Source organism: Balaenoptera physalus, assembly GCF_965194825.1.
Source record: "Balaenoptera physalus genome assembly, chromosome: 19".
In the NCBI taxonomy this organism is placed as follows: domain Eukaryota; kingdom Metazoa; phylum Chordata; class Mammalia; order Artiodactyla; family Balaenopteridae; genus Balaenoptera; species Balaenoptera physalus.
Window position 1 is genome coordinate 9298320 of NC_138900.1, and position 21378 is coordinate 9319697.

The 21378-nt window shown below is 50.1% G+C and overlaps 1 protein-coding gene across 1 annotated transcript; it reads right to left on the minus strand.

The window, feature by feature from the left end:
* Positions 1 to 638: 638 nt before the first annotated feature.
* CALM3 (calmodulin 3) lies at positions 639 to 8412 on the minus strand. The gene is made up of 6 exons (XM_082438273.1): positions 8191 to 8412; positions 3464 to 3494; positions 1611 to 1754; positions 1362 to 1468; positions 944 to 1079; positions 639 to 812 (listed from the first exon to the last, which is right to left on the minus strand). The coding sequence occupies exons 1-6, from the start codon at positions 8191 to 8193 to the stop codon at positions 784 to 786; spliced, it is 450 nt and encodes a 149-aa protein (XP_082294399.1). The 5' UTR covers positions 8194 to 8412; the 3' UTR covers positions 639 to 783.
* Positions 8413 to 21378: the final 12966 nt, after the last annotated feature.

Below are 21378 nucleotides of genomic sequence, written 5' to 3' on the forward strand. Positions count from 1 at the left end.
CGTGCAGGAGGGCCCGGGGAGCAGCCCCGCTCAGCCCCACCTCAGGAAGCCAATCAGATGGTTTCAGAAGAGCAGCCGATGGGATCTGGGCCTTGTCCACTCTCTCCGGCCCCTTCTATGAGCCGGCCTCCTCAAGTGGTAAAAGAATGCCGGCTTCCAAGCCTCCCTCGCCCCTTGACCCCCTCCTGGGCCACACCCCGTCAACACCACAACTCTGGAACCTCCCCCCACCCTCAGTCCTTCTGGAATGCCTCTCTCGGCACCCCTGCCCCAACAGGCTGCTGGGATGGCACAGGGAATCACAGGGCTGGTCGCATGCAACAGCGAAAGGAAAGGCGTGCTCTCCTGCCCGGCCCTCCGAAGGGCCTCGGCCCCTCCCCAGCAGGTCCCGGGACAGGGCTGGCAGCCACCGGCACCCAAAATATAAGAGGACATGTGAAAAGAAACGAACCGAGACGGACGAGAGCCACCCGGGCTGGAGAAGGAGGGCAGGGGCCCCCCCTAAGGGGACCTGGGGGGCTCATCTTATGAATGCATCAGGCCTTGGAAGATGTGAATGGGAGGGGGAAGGGCAAAAGGAAGAGATGGCAGGGGCGTGGGAGGAGACTCGGGAGGAAGAGAAGGAGCAATCATGCAGCTTGGGACAAATCTTTTGTTGCTTTATCAGATTCTCAGTCAATCAACTGCTGTTTGCTAGAACCGGGATACGCAGGGGAGTGTTGAAGAGTGCGCGCGGGAAGAGAGAGATCGAGAGAACGGGCATCACCAGCTGCCCGGGGGCCTTCACTTTGCAGTCATCATCTGTACAAACTCTGTGGAGGGAAACAGACAGGGAGGAGGTCAGCCAGCGAGCGGGGCTCAGCCCCAAGCCGCGCCCCGCCCTGACCTGGGGGCTTGTTCCAGAAGCTCCTGCCGGCCCAGAGACGGGGCCTGGTCGGCTCACCTTCGTAATTGACCTGGCCGTCTCCGTCGATGTCAGCCTCTCTGATCATCTCATCCACTTCCTCGTCGGTCAGCTTCTCACCCAGGTTCGTCATGACGTGGCGCAGCTCTGCGGCGCTGATGTAGCCATTGCCATCCTGGGTGTCGGGGGACAGACAAAAGCTTTGAGCTCGAGGCACTCGCCTGGCTCTTCCCTGGGGGCAGCGGGAGAGAGGCCACAGTGCAGGAACTGTCGAGTCACCCACACTCAGCAGGGGCAGGGGGGCTTCCTGAGGTGGCAGAGCAAGTTGGCAGCGGGGTTGGCACTGGGACCCGGGCCTCCTGGAAGTGCTGACTCCAGTTACACAGGGCGTCCTGGGATGCCACCTGTTCCACTCTCTGCCGGAGTCCCAGAGCCACTCCGGGAAAGGCCTGCTCACCTTGTCAAAGACACGGAAGGCCTCTCGGATCTCCTCCTCGCTGTCTGTATCCTTCATCTTTCTGGCCATCATGGTCAGGAACTCCGGGAAGTCAATGGTCCCGTTCCCTGCAAGGTGGGGCAGGGAGCAGGGATGCTGTGGGCCTGGGCCCTGGGAGACGAGCCCGGCTCATCCATCACCGGAGGAAGGCTCCCCGCGGTCGTGAGGGTGACCGGGAGTGGGGCTGCCCACCCGCTCCACGGGGCTCACCATCCGCGTCCACCTCGTTGATCATGTCCTGCAGCTCGGCTTCAGTGGGGTTCTGTCCCAGGGATCTCATCACTGTGCCCAACTCCTTGGTGGTGATGGTGCCATCTCCATCCTTGTCAAAGAGGGAGAAGGCCTCCTTGAATTCTGGGAGAAGAAAGACAATGAGTCAGAGGCCGAGGACACAGGGAAGTCCTGACCTTGGGAGACAGGCCGAAAGAGGCCCACCTAAAGAAACCAGAACAAGACTTCAATTCCAGCGCAAGCCTCTCGCCTCTGTACTCAGGGCCGGACCCTTCCTTCTTTCAGTCAACACTTACTGAGCACCTGGCCTGTGCCAGGTAAAGCTGCCTGTTCTGTCAACCTAGCTCAGTGGGGACAGAGGGGAAAATGGGTGACAGTGGCCTTAGATCTTTCTACATTTCTCCTTGGTCCCTGGCTTCAGCCTCTCCCTCAAATGATGAAATGGACCAATGTCATGGAGGGGATGAGAGCCGAGGGAAGTCTCTATCTGAAGTATGCCAGCCAAGGTCAACTGGCTGGGAAAGGAAGGGAAGGAGAGGTGCAGGACGCCTTTGGTTGGCACGGCATCCCTCCTGACTGGTACCGCCAGCCCAGCTCCCTGGTTTCCAGAGGAGCCGAGCGCAGTGTATGGTGGAGTATGGGGGTGGCCGGCAGCAGAGCACGGCTGACGGACGACGCGTGGGGTAGGCAGGGGGAGGGAAGGAGAGGGGATGGCTGCCAAGCCAGGAGGATGAGGTGCTGGTGGCACTGAGTGGGCAGGCCACAGCTGGGGACGCATCAGGAGCAGGGAGAGAAGCACGCGGCTCCTGCCCTCCCACTGGGCCCACTTCGGCACCCGGTGCTCCCTACCCCCAAACCCTCAGAGAACAGATGCCTGGCAGCCTATTCCCGCAGGGCGTGGGCTGGGGTGAGGTGGTGGACAGTTTGCTAATGGGGATGGGGGGCGGGGGCCGGGGGCACGGAAACCTGCTCAACACACAGTACTTCCTGCAGCTGTGACTTTCTGGACTTTGGGGGACAGTGGGGCTACAAAAATGAATTAGATAGGATTCAAGGATTTCTTTTAGCTTACTGGGAGATATGTGATCATTCCTTTGTTCATTCATTTTAGTTATTTAGCCAACAAAAATTTACAGAGCACCTACTATGTTTTAGGCACCAAAGATACAGCAGGGACTGACACAAAGTCCCCAAATAAGGAACTCATCTAGTGACAGGAGATACAGCAGGTAAAGACATCATAAAATAATTTCAGATAGAGAGAAAGGCTGTGAAGGAAACAGAGTGACCTGATGGAGAGTAAAGGAAAGTTGTCTATTTGAGACAGGAGTCAGGGAAGTCCTTTCCAAGGTGACATTTGAGCCGAGACCCAAAGGATGAGAAGGAGCTGCCCGTCAGTGCAAACAGCTGGGGGAAGGCACTTCTGGCCCAGGAGAAAGCAAGTGCAAGTCCGTGCAAAGGCGAGTGCGGAGGTGGGAGTGTCGAGCCATCTCCTGGGCGGCTCCTCAAGTGGGCCAGGAGCTCTGCAGCCCCACAGTGAGGCAGGGAGCTCACCTTCTGAGCCTAAACGGCAGGAGTCGGGCTCACCCTGCAGCCACTGATTAAAAGACCCCGATGACCCACGGCCAGGAGAGGAACCAGCCCTGCCGTCTGGTGAGGGTCGGGCTCAGGACTGTGAGGTTTGGTGCTACTGGGGCAGTGGTGTGCTCTTATACACAGTAAGTTTATCTGTCAGACGCTCCTCCTGGCCCCTCCGGGCCGGAGTAAGATTTGGCTGGGGATGCAGAGGACTTCCCGCGGCAGGGGGAGGGGAGGGAGGGAGGCAAGCTCACCTGCGATCTGCTCCTCAGTCAGCTGGTCAGCCTGGAAAAGCAGGAAGGAGAAAGTCAGTCACAGGCTGGCACATCCACCTTGCTCAGCCCGGCCCCCTCTGGTGAGGCTGGTTCCACATGGCATCCACGTACCTGGGCAAGGGAGGTCATGCCAGAGCCAGGGCCTGGGATAAAGTCTGGTGGTTCGGGAAGCTGGGGACTAAGGTGGGCTGGAAACCCAGGCCAGCCTGACGCAGGGCCTGATTACACCGCCCAGATTCCAGGGTCTCCAATCCAACCCAGTGCTCTGGAGCCACGGTGGGCGGGAAGAAGTGCTGCCCCAGACCCAACCCAGCTGCACCAGCAGAGCACGGGAGCCCCAGGGGCTGAGTGAAGGGAGTAGTTGCCCTAGAGGCCTAATCAAGCAGCTCTAGAAGGCTCCAAACCAAAACAGGCCAGTCCTTGGGTAGGGCAGAGGGAAGATGTCTGGGGCTCTTTGCTAGTTTCTATGTCACCGATTTGGAGGCACTAGGTCCAAGCACAGTGGACCCAACTGGCAACAATTCTCCTAACTGGCGGCTCTGAGGCGCTCCAAGTGCCTAACATTCGAATCCTGCTCAGACGGGGGGCAGCCCCCCACTCTCTTGTGCACGGGGCACCATTCCGCTGTTTCTTTTGGGCAGGAAGGGTGAGTGTCGGGGAGGGGACTACAGCAGGCAGTGGTGGCAGAGGCTGGCGGACTAAAGTCAGCTTCCCCCGCTGCGCTGCAGGGTTTTTTTGTTTTTTTGTTTTTTAAATTAATTAATTAATTAATTAATATTTATTTTTGGCTGCGTTGGGTCTTTGTTGCTGCACGCGGGCTTTCCCTAGTTTCAGCGAGTGGGGGCTACTCTTGGTTGCGGTGCGCTGGCTTCTCATTGCAGTGGCTTCTCTTGTTGTGGAGCATGGGCTCTAGGCATGTGGGATTCAGTAGTTGTGGCACATGGGCTCAGTAGTTGTGGCTCGCGGGCTCTAGAGCGCAGGCTCAGTAGTTGTGGCGCACGGGCTTAGTTGCTCCGCGGCATGTGGGATCTTCCCGGACCAGGGCTCGAACCCGTGTCCCCTGCATTGGCAGGCGGATTCTTAACCACTGAGCCACCAGGGAAGCCCTGCGCTGCAGTTTTTAACTCTCTCTGGCCCTGGCCACTCCGGTCGGTCAGTGGCAGGCAGCCCTTACTGCATGTGGGGCTTGGGGGCGGGGCAGAGGAGAAGCAAAGGCTAGCTTGTCGCGCACTGGTGTGCTGGGAACTAGCCAGGCACAGGGATCCTCTGGGGGAGCAGCCACGACGGGGTCAAAATCCCAACATTTAACATTAAAAAAAGGAATTTTCCTTGTTTTTTGCGAATGCTTCCAAGAAGGCACAGTTCTCCCCAGACCACCGTCCCCTTCATTTCCTTCCACAATTAGGGGAAAGGGGCTCCACGTCTACAGCAGGCTTCTAGCGTTGGCTCTGAGAGCCCCCTAACCGATGCATGCCATTGTGTGTATTTGCATTAATCTCCATAAAGGTTCCAGAGCTAGCAACAACCCCCCAACCCTGTCCCAAATATGAAGACCGATCACATTAGAACAGGTCTCAAACGTCCTTTTTCTTTTTTTCTTTCTTTTTTCTTTTTTTTTTTTCAAATCTAAGGGAGGAGAAACTTAGGCCAAGCCCCAAATAGTCAGAATGGGAGGGGAAATCAAAGTGATGCTGACAGAGGGGAGATGGCTAAGGGAGGGGGAAGCAGGAAGGTAGAGAAGGGAAAACACCACACATGCACATTCTGGAAAAGTCCAAAGTCTAAAGGGAAGGTTAGGAGGCCAAATGGAGCTACTTCTGCATCGCTTTCAAAAAAGACCCAGGGCTGCTGGGCTCCTGAATGCCAGCCTGGCAGCCCCAGGCCCACAAGCCCCTTGCTCCTCCGCTTCCCCTGGCTTCTGCTTCCCCTGGCTTCTACGGATAAAGAAGCCCGAGCCGATCCCCTAGGTCCTGACACCCGAGGAAGCTGCTGGGGGAAAGTGAGAACAGAGGATGGGCTTCTGGTTACCAAGGCCAGGTGATGCCAGGGGAGGGGAAGAGGCAGAGGGGAGAGCAGCGTCTGGGGAGCAGGGCCACCGTTCCCTCTGCTTTCATCCTCTTCCCCTGGCCTGGATGGAAAAGGCTAGTGCAATCGGGGACCTCCGCGCCCCTACCACACCCCCTTCGGGCAGCACTGGCAGGGGCTGGGGGCAAGGCGGTTGAAACAGGCTGCAGGATGGCCCAGAGTGGCTCTGAAGGCCGGTGTCTGCCGCTCCCCACCGCCAAGCTGCAAGGTGCAGAGAGGCACGGCCGACCCTGGGCCACCCTCTTACAGGGTCGCTGCAAATAGGCGTGGCTCTGACTGCAGGGCCCATCGCACACTCTCTCCCTCCCTGTTAGGAGACCCTCTCCCCTGCCTGGGGAAGAAAAGGTCCCAGCTCCGAGCTAGAGATCTCAAAGCATGGCTGCTGCCCAGGAAACTGATCACCGCTGGGGAGCCCTTCTCAGGGCTTCTTCCCTTTCCAGAGCTGAAGATTTTCAGCTTTCACCAACAACTGTCTCCAAAATAACCCAGTTGGTCTCCTGCTTCCATGTCCCTCATCTTAGGCTCCAGCAAGGAGCTGGACAGGAAAAAAAATATAATCCTGGGGTGGGGGAGGGAAGAGGGTATTATTTCTCTGCCTTGCCCCAGCCGCCAGCCAGTGCCAGAGAGCAGTGTTAGATGAGATCAGAAACCAAGGCCAGGGCCCCTCACCCGGGCCAAGGAGGAGCCACAGAGTTCAGGCCAAAGTCCAAGGCCAGTTAGCAGTGACCTGTCCCACCCATCCATACCTTGCCGATTACAAATGGAAAGAGAAACTAGTAGGGCCAAAGCTCGGGTCCTATTTGGGAGGCGGGGGGCCTCCTGGCACCTGCCAGTGATTCGGTGCCCGTTTAGCAAGGTTCTGCTGGGGGAAAATGGGGTAGAGGCGAGAAGAGCCATCAGGCCTGTGTCAGCAAGTATGAGATCTGATACACAGCAGCGGCGGCCTGTTCTCCCCAGCCTTGCCAGGGAGGATGGCCGCACACGGTTCCGAGGCTGAGCCTGGGGGGCTAGGGGTGTTGTGGGTAGCAGGGACCGGGAAAGAACTAGTCTGCTGGTTTTCTCTCAAAGCCCCAGCTGTGTGAATTAACAGAAGCACTCAGTGAGGGCCCCGAACAGAATAAGCGGCCCTCGGGCTGATGAAGGGGTCCTTCTGGAGGTCTTCTCTAGTCAAGCTCTGCAGTCCCCACCCCGAGGCCACAGGAACAGGCGTCCGATTGTCACCGACGCCACACTGCACTGCACTGTCATTTGGCACAAGTGAGGAGATGCAGAGCGGTGCGTGGAGCTGGAGACCATGAGAAAACCAGCATTCCTGTTTGGAAAGAGCAGCTCTCTTGGTCTGAAAGGGACAGTGACCGGGTGAGGCTGAAGGCTGAAAAAGCTGGCTCGTTTGATGCATCCCAAACTTTCACCTCCCACCCCCATTTCCTACGGCTTCAGTGCGCCACAGGGGCCCGAACAACTCCGCCCACCTGCTCCCACTGCCCCATGCCTTCTGCCCAGCTCCATTCTTTCTGGGAACGGGACCCGAGAGCCACTCCCTCCGGCCTCTGCAGCCCACTCCCCATCCAGACTGAACAGTCTTTGTCCCAGCTTTGCCCTGGAAACTTCCAGGGAGCTACCCACATCCACCTCCAACCCGAGGTCCACCTCAGCTGCCATTCATTTTCTCCAACACGTCCCCAGATCTCCTTCCACCTCACCTCCCACCACCCAAGCCAAAGTCCTACTCCCACCCCTCATCTCGGAAAGCCACCTCCTCATGGACCCAAACGCAACACTCCGCGCTTCCAAACCCAACCTCCCTTCCTGGTTCAATAGCCTTAACCCACCAGGAACCGCAGAACCTTCTCTGGCTGCCCCCCCCACATTAACCACGAGGCCCCCTGTCCCCCCAGTACTGGCAAGCTCGCCATCCCCTTTTAACCACTTCCCCGACCCCAATCCTCTTCAGTCCCTGCAGGTTTCCGGAGCATCTCCTAACCTCGGCTGCCACCCACCCCAGGCCCTTCTTCCCCAAGCTTGCACCTCACCCTCCTCCTCCTTCCTCTGCACTGTCGGTCTTTGGAGAACCCCCTTCCCTCCCCTCAAGGGTCTGATCTGTAGAAGGGTCCCCCCCCGCCCCCCCAGGAGCACTCCCCCCGTCCAGGCCCAGCTACCCACGGCCCCCTCTCGGGGAGCTCCCCAGCAGCCCGGCTTCCCTCCGACCCCCCTTCCCTGCATCCTCTCAGGACCCAAAGCCTTTATCAGGGCACACATCACCCCCTTCCCTAGCCAATGTTTCTTACCTCGCCCCCCTGGAATCCAAACACCTCACCTTAGCGACCAAACGCTCCATCCTGGGTTCAAATACCCCCTTGGAGGGCTCAGGTGCCCGTTCTGGGGGCTAGAGAACCCATCTGGTGCTAAAAGTCGCTTTTGGAAGCCCCCAACCCCCTTTTGGGATCCAAACGTCCCGCTCTGGGTTCGAATGCCCTCGATAGGGGGGCAGAGAGGGGTCCAGAGGCGCTCTCCGGGGCCCAAACGCCCCCCATTCTGGGTCCACTCGAGCTCTCGGGGGTCCTGCCCCGCCGTGCCCGCCTCAGAGCCCCCAGACTCGGCGGCCCTACAGCCTCACTCACCATGGCGAGGCCCGGGGTGTCCGGAGCGCGGGGATCAAGGTTCCTCCGGCGGCGGCAGCAGCTGCAGCAGCTTGAGCTCCGCCGCGCGTCCGCGCCTCCACACTCACTGCCCGCAGCGCGCGCCGCCGCCGCCGCCGCCCGCCCCAACGGTCCCTCAACGACCGCCGCGCGCGCTCCGCCTCACCCGGCCCCGCCCCGCCCGGTCCGCGCGCCGCCGCACTGCGGCTCCCACGGATCCCTCCGCGCCTCTCTCCGCACTGCCGGGTTCGCGGATCTCTCGCTCCCACCCAGTTCGGAGCTGGGTTTGTGGCCGGCCGCGCGCGCGCGCACCCGCCGCGGGACTACTTTCCGTCGCCGCGCGCCCCGCCCCCTGTACCCACTCTACTTTTCTCCTCGGCGGAGGGGCACTTCTTGGCGGCGCGTGACGCGTTACTGTGTGAGCCGCGCCGCTATTGGGCCCGGGCGACGGCGGAAATGAGAGCGCGGTGCCGATTGGTCCGGCCTTCCCTGCAATGCGTCAAACTGGGGCGAGCCACTGCGTGGTGGTGGTGGGCAGCCTGAAATGTGTGGCTGTGTGAGCTGTGAGGCGTAATGAGGCGAAGGGGAAAATTGTGTGACTATTACAGAAGCAAATACATCATCTTCGTGGTCAGGGAGTGGTAAAGGGGTGGCGGAATATGCAGAAGCACTTTCTCGGCTCGCCCCTCTAACGGATGGAAGATGGTGCAATCCAAAATGCTGGCCTGGAAGCCCCGCCCCCAACTGGGCTCTAAGATGTGGCGGGGCCTTCAAGGTTCCTTTTTTCCCCTAAAAGTACTGCCCGTTGGGACAGGTGCGTGCACCCTGAGACACCCTCCACAGGTGTCCGGAACCCCTATCCCCGCTTCACTCCTGATTGGCTCAGGGTCTGTGAAAGTGGGGCCGTCGCAGGACAGCCTCTGGGAACAGGGCGTTAATTCAGTCATGCATTAAAAAAGACTGAATTGGGTGCCTGGTGTAATGTAGGGACCCGTGATTGTCTGGGCTGGGGAGACCAAACTTCCCAACCATTGTCCTGTTGTCTTGCAGACCACTTGACTCTTGCACTCCTTGTTCTAAGGTTCCAGCCATAAGAGGAAAAAGAGTGCGAAGGTTAGCTGAGACTGTTTACTGGAGCTCAGAAACGCTCCCCTTCTCTTGTTTAGAATGGGAGCTGCCATTCGATTACATGTCCCGTACCTGTCTCGGTGATTGGCTGAGGAATGGCGAGTGAGCCAATCATTATGTCCCACCTGGAACAGGTTGTAGGCTAATGAGAGTCCTTCCCTGGGTTTTTGGACCTAGAGTTTGGGGACAGGAAGCCTTTTCCTTTTGCATGGTGAGGCTGTGAAGAAATAGGCTGGCACTGTCTGTGGCCATTTTCCCACCCTGGAGGGGAGAATTAAAGTGATACCAGGGAGAAGCAAAGAAGAGATGGAGTGAGAGAGTCCTGTTGCCATTCACTTCCCTGGTTCCAGTACTCTTGAGGCCAGCTGCACAACCATCATGCCAGGATTTTGAATTATATGAGCTATTAAAATTTCTCATTTATCCCAAACTGGTTTGAGTTGAATTTCTGTCACTGGCATCCAAAGATTTTCTGATGGATGTGAGCTGGGCTAAACTCTGTGTTGGTCATCAGCATTGGCCCTGAAACAGAGAAGGCCAAGGACCCAGTCAACATTTGCTGAACAAATAAGCAAAATGAAGTCAGGCTCATGCTCTCTCTCCCTTTCTCTCTCCTCCCTGTCTCTGAGTCTTGATTTCTGCCAGGCAGACCTTAACTTCTGAATTACTTAGGCCTATGAAATAATACATATACTACTATTAACATGTTTGAGCACTTACTCTGTTCCATGCACCATTCCACTCGCTTTGCATCCATTAGTTTATTTAGTTCCTACAATATCCCTATGGGTTTGTTACTTCCATTTTCCACCTGATGAAACTACTTTATTGCCACTGGAATTAGATGAGACAAGAGAGGTATGAAAGCTTGACCAAAAACAGAGAAGTGAAGTAGCTTGCCCATGGTCACACAGTAGAAGGTAGAGTCAGGATTTGATCCCCAGCAGTTTGCCTGAAAACCCCACACTCTTAAACACCATTACACTACCAGTGGGAGAGATCATATTTGTCTTCTATTATCCATTTTCCCTGTCTTCCAGCATAATAGAAGTTTAGCTGGGCACATTGCCATCCTGAATAAAAACTACATTTCCCAACCTTCCTTGCAGTTATGAGTGGTCATTTGATTGAATTCTGGCCAAAAAGGACAGTGATATATGAAACTTCTGGGTATACCGTTAAAGGGGAGGACATGCCCTCCTTCTTCTCCTCTTGCCTGCTAGTAGAGCAGCCCTTGTAGGCATTAGATGAGAGACCAATGGTGACCATACTCACCTGGGATCTTGATGATTGCCTGGAGCAGAGCCCACCCTTCCATCCCCAGTGCCAAACTTTTATTTGAGAGAGAAATAAATTTCTGTATTGCTTAAGCCACTGTTATTTTGGATCACTTTGTTATAACAGCCAAACATATACATGTCTCCTTTTTGGTTACTGCCCTTGCTTTGGTGGAAGCTCTTATGCCTACATTAGTGAGGGGTCATGTGGTTCAGGCGTAAACCAATCAGCATGTCCTACTTCCATACCTCTGAGTGGTTCAGAGCTAATTGTATGACTCTTTATTTTTTTCCAGGCGTGGCATAATTTACATTCAATAAAATGCCACAGATCTTAAAGTGTTCAGTTCAATGAGTTTTGATCATTGTCTAAGCCATGTAACCACCACCCAAGACAAGCTGTAGAACATTTCCATCATCCCAGAAGTTAGCTCCCTTGTGGCTCTTCCCAGTCAATTCCTGTCCCCCTCAAGCAACCATTGTTCTGGCTTCTGTCATTATTAATTTTGCCTGTTCTAGAGTTTTGTAGAAATGGAATCATATAGCATGCATTTTTCTGGTCTTGGCTTCCTTTGCTCAATGTAATATTTTTGAGCAAAAGTTGCATGGAGCATACTTACACTAAAATGTATTTTTTGTTGTTGGTCTGGAATTTCAAGTTCAACTGGAGTCCTATTGCTAACTCTGATGATCCTAACCTCAAAGCACCTTCTTTCCATGGTTGGGAAATGATCTTAGTGACCTTACAGGGGACCACCTGAACTTCCAGGCCTCAGGTTGTCCTATGCTACAGCCAGGCAAGAATCTGGATAGTGGTTTCAAATCTTCTGAGCTTTAGGAATGATCAATAAACTAAGGCTCAACCCCATTATCATCAACATCCCAGTTCACATCCATCAGCTGGACAAACACCAAGTCCAATAATACTGTCTGTTGCTGGATCCACGCCACGATCTGGTGACCCTGTTATTTCTCTGACCTCACCTCCCTACACTCTTCTCTCACTCTCTTGGTTCCAGCCACACTGGCCTCTTTGCTGTTCTTTGAACACATTTGGCTGACTCCTGCCTCAGAGCCTTTGTATTATTTCCTCTTCTTCAAATGCTCTCCCCATGATAGTTATGTGGTTTGTCTCCTCCTTTGCTTTGTTCAAATGACACATCCTCAATGATGGCCTACCTTGACCATCCCATTTAAAATTGTAAACCAACACTCCCAATTGCCTTTACCTGGCCTTATTTTTTTTCATAGGTGGGACCACTTTCTCAAATATGATATACTTTTCTTATTTATTCTATTTAGAGTTTGATTCTCCCACTGAAATGTAAGTTCCATGAGGTCTGATCTTTCCATTTTGTTCACTGTTGTATCTTCAGTGCCAAAAGCAGAGCCAGGAATATAATAGGTGCTCAATAAATATTTTTTAAAAATAACTAGATAAATATGGGGAGATGGAAATTCTCCTACAGTGCTGGTGGGAGAATATATTGATACAAAGACTCTAGTGAGTGTCCCATTTAGGGTAGGCTAGGTTATAGTACAGTAACAGCTGCAAAAATCTCAGTTAACACAGTTAAAATTTCTTTCTCACTCACATAAAATCCACCCAAGGGTCTTGGCCTCTCTGCAGGACAGATGTCCTCCATGTGGTGACTTGGTGTCCCAGGCTCTTTTATCTCTCCTGAAGGTCTCTGTGTTGCCACAGCAGGAGAAGAGAGATTGGAGAATGTCCCAGGGAGTTTTCATTGTCTTAGTAGAAGTGACATCTGTCACTTCAGCTCACATTTCATTGTCCAGAACCAGCCACATGGTCCCATGTCACTGCTAAGGGATGGAGAAGTGTATTTTCTCCTGTGCCCCAGAAGAGGAAACAGGAAACAGAATTTGGTGACCATACCATGGTCTTGGTCACGGAGAGACATTTGACCATATCTGTTAAGTTGAACATGTACCTTTGCTAAAATCTAGCAGTTCTACTCTTAACTATATCCTTGATAAGTGGCTTTCAAATTATTTCGAATGAGCTTCACAGCAAGAACCACATTTTACATCATAACCCAGCCATATTTCATATATATATATTTTTTTTTCAGAAACTATATATTTAGTCTGAAACAAAAATTTCAGAAGCAGAACTTAGTCTTACTATAGGCAAGGCACTCTGATATTTTCTTTCCTATTCCATTTCATGTTTCAGAAATGATGCTCATTGTGACCTACTGATTCCACCAGCCTCATCGTGTGTGTGTGTGTGTGTGTGTGCGTGCATGCGTGTGTGTGTGTGTGTGTTTTAGCACTTCCTTACTTTCTGGCTACTACTTTATAGGATGTTCCAGACTCATCTTGTATATTTCTTGCTCCAGTCCTACAATCAGCCATTTCTCTAAGGAGCTCTGGCTCCTTTTATTGGAGAATGAGGTTAGAAACTAAGATCTGGGCTCTGAGTGTCCTTGTTGCTATTGATGATTGCTTTTCTTAACTCTACCTCTTTGCATTTTTATAGTGATTGCTCCAAGTATCCTTATATTGGTCACCTATCTGTGATTTTTTACCTCATTAAGTTTTCTTTTAAAAAATTATCTTATGTAATAGTCTGGAGGCAGGGTCAGATCAGGACTGGTTCAGTGGCTCAATGATGCAACCAAGGACCCAGACTTTTTTTCTCCTTCTGCTCTGGTATCTTCAATATTTTCTGTCTTTAGGCTCATTGCTTTATGGTGGCAAGGTGGCTGCCCCAGCTCCAGACGTTACTTCCCAAGCCAGTAACAGAAGTCAGGATGGAATGGAATAAGTTTCTTTTATTTTCCTTTATCAGAGAGAATAAACCTTTTCTCAAAACCCCTTCAAATTCTATTGGCACAAAATGAGTCACATGATCACTCCTAAATCAATCACTAGCAAACAGGAACAAGGTTTAGACCAAACAAGGTTCACCTTTTGGGGCAAGGCTCACCTTCTCTGAGCACATTGTTACCTCGTACCTGGACAAAACTGGGGTCGGGTTAGCAAGAAGGGTGGGTGGTGGGAAAAAGGTCCACCACATAAAAATGTCTTGGATTTTTCTTGGGAAATTCCTGGAAAAAAATAGGAAAGTTAAGTTGTCTATGACATGGGGAAACATTCTTAATTCCCTTCTTTACTCATTTCTATTTTGTCTCCAAAGCTTTTCTCCCAAAGCAGTTTCCTCAAACTCACTTTCTTCCTCCAAAAATCATCTCCTGCAGCTGATTCAGCCCCAGTATTACTACATGAGGTCATCCAGGGCTGGTGGGTTGGCCCTGCCATCATCCACATGTGGCTTCCACGAACGTACCTAAGGAGCTGCTACAGTTGCTGCCACTTCCCAATTAGCAGGAAGGTAAAAAACAGGCAAAGAAGGGCATTTCGTGTTGTCACTGAGAAGATGCAGTAGTTAGGGTAAGTAATCTGAGATGCTGTAACAAATAAGCTCCCAAGTCTCAGTGGCTTAACACAATAAAACTGTATATATCTCACTCACACAATGTCTAATGTGGGAGTTCCTTTTAGGCAGATGGTCTTCAGAGACCCAGTTCCTTTTCTTTTATGGCTCTGTTATCCACTGCATACTCAAAATTCTCTTCTGGATCCTCTGTCCAGCCAGAATTTGGGGAAAGAGAGAACACAGAGGATCATGTGGTGACTTGTCCTGGATGTAGCTCATGTATTTTGATTGCATTTCATTGGCCAGAACCCAGCCCCAGGCCAGACATAGCTGCAAGAGAGACTGGGAAGCCTATATGGCTGTTTGCCCAAGAAGAGGAAACAGGATTTGGTGGACACTGGCTATTCTTTGCCACAGGAGATGACCCACACTTTGCAAACATCACTTCTGCTCACATCCCATTGACCTAAATACTGTTCATGGCCACTTCTAGCTATAAGGGAAGCTGATATTGTGAAACTGGTATTTTATGGATTTTTAAAACTATAATTGTCTTAACTTACTTTAAGGATTAATTTGGGGAAGAATTGGCACATCCTCATTTAAATTTTCTTCATTTGATTCCTACTAACTTGGGGCAGGATTATTTCTAGATATTTTAAAGTTTTTGTTGACAGTCTGAATGGGATCCAATTTTCCACAATTTTCTAGCAGCCTGGTGTGTATTGACGTTATGACTTTTTATAAGTGATCTTGAATCCAGCCTCCTATTGAAGTTCGTTCTAATATTATATCAGCTTGTTCTCTAGGATTATTTCTAGGTAAATACAGATTCACTTTTTGCTCAGGGTCATTGCTACTCAAGATATCATTCTTTGTGCCATCACGAGGCAGCATTTGGTAAAGGGTGCTGTTTTTGTCTCCAGGATTTTCTTCCAAGCCATTGTCACCCATGCACAAGGTTAGATGTATGCAGAGAGCCAATGACATCTGCACGTGGAGTGCTGCCTGGCTGACATTTGTTGAAGAGGAAGCCTGCATTCAGACACGTTAAAATGAGCAACCGAGAATTGATTAAATATGGCATTATTATCCTTCCATACGTTTATGTATATATTTTCTGAATCATTTGAGAATAAGTTGCAGACTTCATGCCACATTATCTCCAAATGCTCAAATGTGAATTTCCTAAGAACAAAGACATTTGCCTGTGAAATTACAGTTACAATGATCAAAATCAGGAAATTCAGCAATGATACAATTATCTAATCTATGGAGCTTTATCAAAGTTTGTCAATTGTTCCAATTATGACCTTTATAGCAAAAAAAAAAAAAAAAAGTTTTTTTTTTTCCTTTACTTTACCCAGCCAGGATGACATATTCCATTAACTATCATACTGCTTTAGTTTGGAACAGTTCCTCAGTCTTTCTTTGTGTTTTATGACATTGACAGTTTTGAAATTTCATGTCAGTTATTTTGTAGAATGTCTATTTGAGTTGGTCTGATGTTTTTTCACGACCAGATTCAGGTTATATAGTTTTTAAAAAGAAAGACTGTCATAGAAGTCATTCTGTGTCCTCAGTGCATCTTATCTGGAGGCAGACGATGCATTTTGTCCCATTACTGGCAATGGTGATGTTTCTAGCTGTGAAGTTACTCTTTTTCCTTTTGTAATCAATAAGTAATCTGCAGGGAGATACTCCAATGCTGCGTAAATATCAGTGCTCATCGGACCTTCCCCTGCTTGCTTTAGATTACTTAATTTTTTCCACAGATTGCTACCCAAGAACCATCCAGTCTTGGACTTCCCTGGTGATGCAGTGGTTAAGAATCCGCCTGCCAATTCAGGGGACACGGGTTCGAGACCTGGTCTGGGAAGATCCCACATGCCGAGGGGCAACTGAGCCCGTGCACCATAACTACTGAGCCTGCACTCTAGAGCTCGCAAGCCACAACTACTGAGCCTGCGTGCCACAACTACTGAAGCCCGTGCGCCTAGAGCCCATGCTCCATAACAAGAGAAGGCACCACAATGAGAAGCCCACGCACGGCAGTGAAGAGTAGTCCCTGCTCGCCACAACTAGAGAAAACCTGCGCGCAGCAGCGAAGACCCAACGTAGCCAAAAAAAAAGAGCCATCAAGTCTAAACGATGGGGTCCCCAAATGATGTACAGAGCTCTTCAAAAGCAGGACTATAATTAGTGCTTTTCCGTCTTTATATAAATTGTAAACACTCATCATATCTTTTTTCACCCCAGATGTGCAGGACAGCCTAATCTCAATCCCTTCATTAACGCCCTCCCAGTACAGGAATGGCGAGGACCATATTCAGCAAAAATGCTCCCAGGGGTCCTCATTCACGTCTGTGACCATTAAATGGCAGTGAGTGGGACCATTTGCACAGATTTCTGCCACCCTCTTTTCTTCCCTGGCAAAAGTGTCACAGACATTAAATTTCTGGAGGGGATGACTTTGTACTCTGGAAGCTCATTGCATGTTTCACCTTGGGGCATCTGTCGTTGCGGGTTAAACTGATGTAGTTTATTCCATTCATATGGCGTACATCCCAGCTTGTGTGCAGTTCTGACGGGGATAGGGACTGTGAATCTGGATGACCCAGTTGTAGCAGCTTGTGCCCCTACAGGGGCAGGGAGCAGCTGTGGCACCGATGGAAATAGATGTTAGCCACGATGGGCCTGAAGCACCTGCCAGCAACACCAATACTGCTTCTTGCTCCAGATCCTGCTCTGATCCCTACACCTTGCACCTCAGTCTTCCTTGGACCCCCCCACTGGATATTCTTTTGATTAGGAAGTTAGGAAAGTGAGGTTGCAATGGACCAGAGATACACAGATAGTGGCAAAGCTGGGGTTTGGACACTGGTCCGCCTGGCCGCAAAGACTGGGATCTTGACCTTGGTGTTTCCAGAATTACCCACTGAGTTATCTGGAGGTCTTTGGTAAGCCATTCAATAACAGGCAGGTCCAGCCCATGGATCCTTAAATATCCCCACAAAGAGATATATTCTCCCCAAACGACACCTTTTGTCCTCAAAACAAGTCTTGGATTCTTAGGGTTCCAAGGCCAAGGCTAGGCAGGGTCTTCAGCCTCCCATCTTCCCCCAGTAAAACACCCCCTCCTCCCAGAAAGTGGGCAAAGTGAGGTCAAGTGGGAGATTTCCCTCTACCTTATGCTGCCTTCAGGAGTGTGGCAGATTTTATTTTCTGGAGATGGCCACAAAAATGTCTCACATCCCACATGCTCTTCTAGAACCTTGCCATTCCTGCGTCAAGAGTGGAGTCTGTGTCTCCTTCCCTGGAATCCGAGCGTGCCTTGACCAATAAAGTGGAAGTGATGTTACGTATATCCAAAGCTAGCTTGTAAAAATGCTACACACTTCTGAGTTGTTCTCTTGGGACGCTTGCTCTTGGAATCCAGCTGCCATACTGTAAGGAAGCTCAAGCAGCCAGAGGAAGGAACCATGTGGAGAGGAAATGAGGCCTCAAGCCCTCAGTTCCAGCTGAGCTCCCAGAAGACAGCTCACATGAGTGTGCCATTTTGAAAGCAGATTCTGATGCTCTCCAGGTGATACCATGTGGAGCAGAGTACTGTCACTGCCTTCGCCAAATTGCAGGTTTGTGAGCAAAATAAATAATTGTTGTTTTAAGCCACCAGGTTTTGGGGGTGATTTGTTATACAGCAATAGATAACCGAGACAAAAAAAGTAAGCAACTACCAGTTGTCTCTCAGTCTCCACAGGGGATTGGTTCCAGGAACCCCCCCCCCCCCACACACACTGCCATGGGTACCAAAATCCTGAGATGCTCAAGTCCCTTACATAACATGGCATAGTACATGCATATAACGTACACACATCCTCGCGTGTACTTTAAACTATCTCTAGATTACTCATAATACCTAATACAGTGTATTTGCTACGTAAATAGTTGCTGGAGCATAACAAATTCAAGTTTTGCTTTTTGGAAATTTCTGGAATTTTTTTCAAATATTTGTGATCCGAGGTTAGTTAACTCCGTGGATGGGGAACCCCTGGATACAGAAAGACTATAATCAGAAAATGTCACAGTTTCACCTAGGTCCAGAAAGCACTTTTTGCACTGGGTCAGGGCCACACTCAAATCCAAATCCTGTCTCTCTTCCTAAATAGCATAGTCCAGAAGAGCAGAACCTTTGGAGCCAGGCAGACATGCGTTCATAATCGTGATTCCAATACTTCCCAGTTGTGTAACCTTGGGCAATTTAATGGGCCTCTCTGAACCACAGTCTCCTATTCTATGAAATAGGCACAATAATTTTTCTCCCTAAATCTATCAGGAGGATTTAGTGAGACTATGTATCTCAAGTGCTTAGCCAAGAACATAGCACATAACAAGTGCTCAATAACTGTTAGCCACGATTTACCAGGACAATTATATGGTTGGATGTTGAAAGTCCCTTGCTGGATAATCTCTCTTGAAGGTAGATTGGGAGCCTTCTGGATCCCACCACACTTCCTCTGTGCTGAATTTCTCTGCCTAGAGTCAGAGAGACCTGGGTTTAAATAACTCATGGCTCCTCCAGTTTCTGGCTGTGTGACCTTGGTCAAGAGACTTAACCTCTCTGTTTTTGGAGTCCTCACCTGCAGAAAGTGGGAGGGTCATATTTCCTCCTTAAGGGGTTGCAATGAGGTTGGATAGTGTGGAAGGCATAACACAATACCTGGCACACAGTAGGTGTCCATAGCGTGCGCTGAGAGAGGGAGAGGCTATTCCTCCATCCTCTGCAGAATCTGCAGGGATCTCTGTCCTCGCTCTGTCCTCCATCGCGAGCCTGACCAGAGGGCTGGTGGTGGTGAGCGCTCCAAAGAGGAAGCGAGGGGAGGGGGGTGGGTCTCCTAGCAGGGCCAGACCTGTTGTTCTCTCATTTCCCACCAGCGGGCGCTCTGTTGAAGTTAGGATTGCAACTCACCGCCATCGCGGTGACCATAGCTACCGCCATTTGTGCACATAGGGGCTGAGCGCTTTGGTTCACTCAAATGAGTCAGGATTCTCAATGTTTTCCTTAAAAGTAAGAAATCTAGCGGAGTCACAGGCTTTTATTTCCATTATGTTTGTGGGAGAAAAGTACCAACGATCCTCTTCAGATTGAGACAGAGAGAGAAAACCGACATTTATTCCTTTTAACAATAGAGATGATGTTATCACTATGGCAACAAATGATCAAGGAAGACAACCAATCAGAATTGCAGATTTCTCTCGGAGGTTATTTTTCTCAAGATATGGCAACAATTTCAAGGAGACTCTCAAAGACTCTTTTGTTCAAATTATCCTTCAAGGACAGTCTTAAATGAACAGAACAGGTTGGTGACAGGAACTCAAGCCTCCAGATTGCACAGGAAAACCAGATGGGTGTTCTCAGTTTGTTTCCTTATGCGGCAGATTCTTTAGATGGGCTTTATTATGCAAAACAGTATCTCTGTGTGTAGCTGCAGGGAAGAGAGAACATCTTCACCTCTTTTACTTTTTACTTTTTTTTTTTTTGGCCGCGCGCATGTGTGATCATAATTCCTTGACCAGGGATTGAACCTGCGCCCCCTGCATTGAAAGCTCAGAGTCTTAACCACTGGACTGCCAGAGAAGTCCCTCTTTTTTACATTTTAAACATTATTTTTATTAAAAATTTAAAACCACTTTATCAAACTGCATTGGCTGATAGTTGAGAACTTGCATTTTAAGGAGCTGATTCTGAATATCCTTGGTTGACATCACAGGCAAAAAGCAGCATCTTGATCTTGGACTTCTCAGCCTCCAGAACTGTGAGAAAATATATGTCCGTTGTTAAAGCCACCCAATTGAGGGTATTTGTTATCAAAGCGTGAGCAGACTAAGACATTGAGCTCCCTTCTTCTGCCCATAGCCTCAGGGACCCACAGAGAAACACACACCTTTCCTCCAACCCCATCCCCTACACACCCCTGAACAAGGGTGTTTGTCCCAGATCAGCCTGAGTGGGTAGAGGTTGAAAAAAAGTTCTATTTTCCTAGAATTCTTCTTTAGTTGCGGCACTGTCATAATAATCACCCTTCATCTTGCTCCCTTTCCAGCTGTGCTCTGCCTGGAATAGAGATACACTCACAGAAATTGAGCTCTGTAGAGTTGTGGCTTCTCAACAGAAGCTACTCCAGGTGTTTCAAGCAGAGGAAATTTAATGCAGGGGATTTATTACAAGGGTGTCCAAAGGGCAAGAAAAGCAAGAGCCAGAAGGGGATGGTGGGGGGGAAAAAAAAGAAGTAGTGTGTATCAGTCCTTCATTCCTTTTTTATGACTGAATAATATTCCATTGTACAGATACACTGTACTTTGTTTATTCATTTATCTGTTGATGGCCATTTGGGCTGTCACTACCTTTTGGCTGTCGTGAATAATGCTGCTGAGAACATTGATGTACAAGTTTTTGTTTGAACACTTCAGGATTTCTGTTGCTGGGTGATGACAATTTTCTAAAATTGATGTGGCTGACGGCTGCACAGCTCAGGGAATATACCCCAAACCACTGACTAGTACACTTTAGAAGAGTGGATTTTTCTGGCATGTGAATTATATACCTATCAAGCTGTTACAAAAACCCTGAAACTGTTCGAACTTAATTTTACATTTACTCACATAAGCTTATGATAGGAGGCAAAGCACACAGATTCTTTTCATAACTCCAGGAGTTTCTCTGGCCTTTCTGCTCGAGGTGATTTAATTATAACTGGATTAGTGACGATGTCATGAAGGGTTAAATCTCAAACTTGAGGGATAAGTTCTATTTCCTGAACACACAATAATTAAACACACCTCCCAGTAGCAAACGTGTAAGCCAAGTTTGTGGTCATCTCAGCCTCAAGGTTAAAGATGAAATTCCAGAGATTTCCCTGGTGGTCCAGTGGTTAGGACTCCACTCTTTCACTGCTGTGGGCCCAGGTTCAGTCCCTGGTCCGGGAAGTAAGATCCCACAAGCGATGCTGCATGGCCAAAATTTAAAAAAAGAAAGAGAAATTACAGAATGAATGAACACAGGTGATGACGCAGAAAGGCACCTCTCAGTAGCAATCTCTTGGCTAAGAAACCAGCCAGGAAACACTCTTTTGTCACAAAACGGAAATCATTTGTATAGATCCAACCTTCTTTTTTTAAAATATTTTTATTGGTCTTCCCTGGTGGTGCAGCAGTTGAGAATCTGCCTGCCAATGCAGGGGACACGGGTTCGAGCCCTGGTCTTGGAAGATTCCACAAGCCACGGAGCAACTGGGCCCGTGAGCCGCAACTACTGAGCCTGCGCGTCTGGAGCCTGTGCTCCGCAACAAGAGAGGCCGCGAT

What these genes read in the sequence shown, in the direction of transcription:
- CALM3 (XM_082438273.1), bottom strand. An exon ending in CAACGAGGTGGACGCGGATG is followed by an intron (nt 1,469 to 1,610) that starts GTGAGCCCCGTG and finishes CCCACCTTGCAG; the next exon opens with GGAACGGGACCATTGACTTC. An exon ending in CGGCCAGGTCAATTACGAAG is followed by an intron (nt 813 to 943) that starts GTGAGCCGACCA and finishes TTCCCTCCACAG; the next exon opens with AGTTTGTACAGATGATGACT.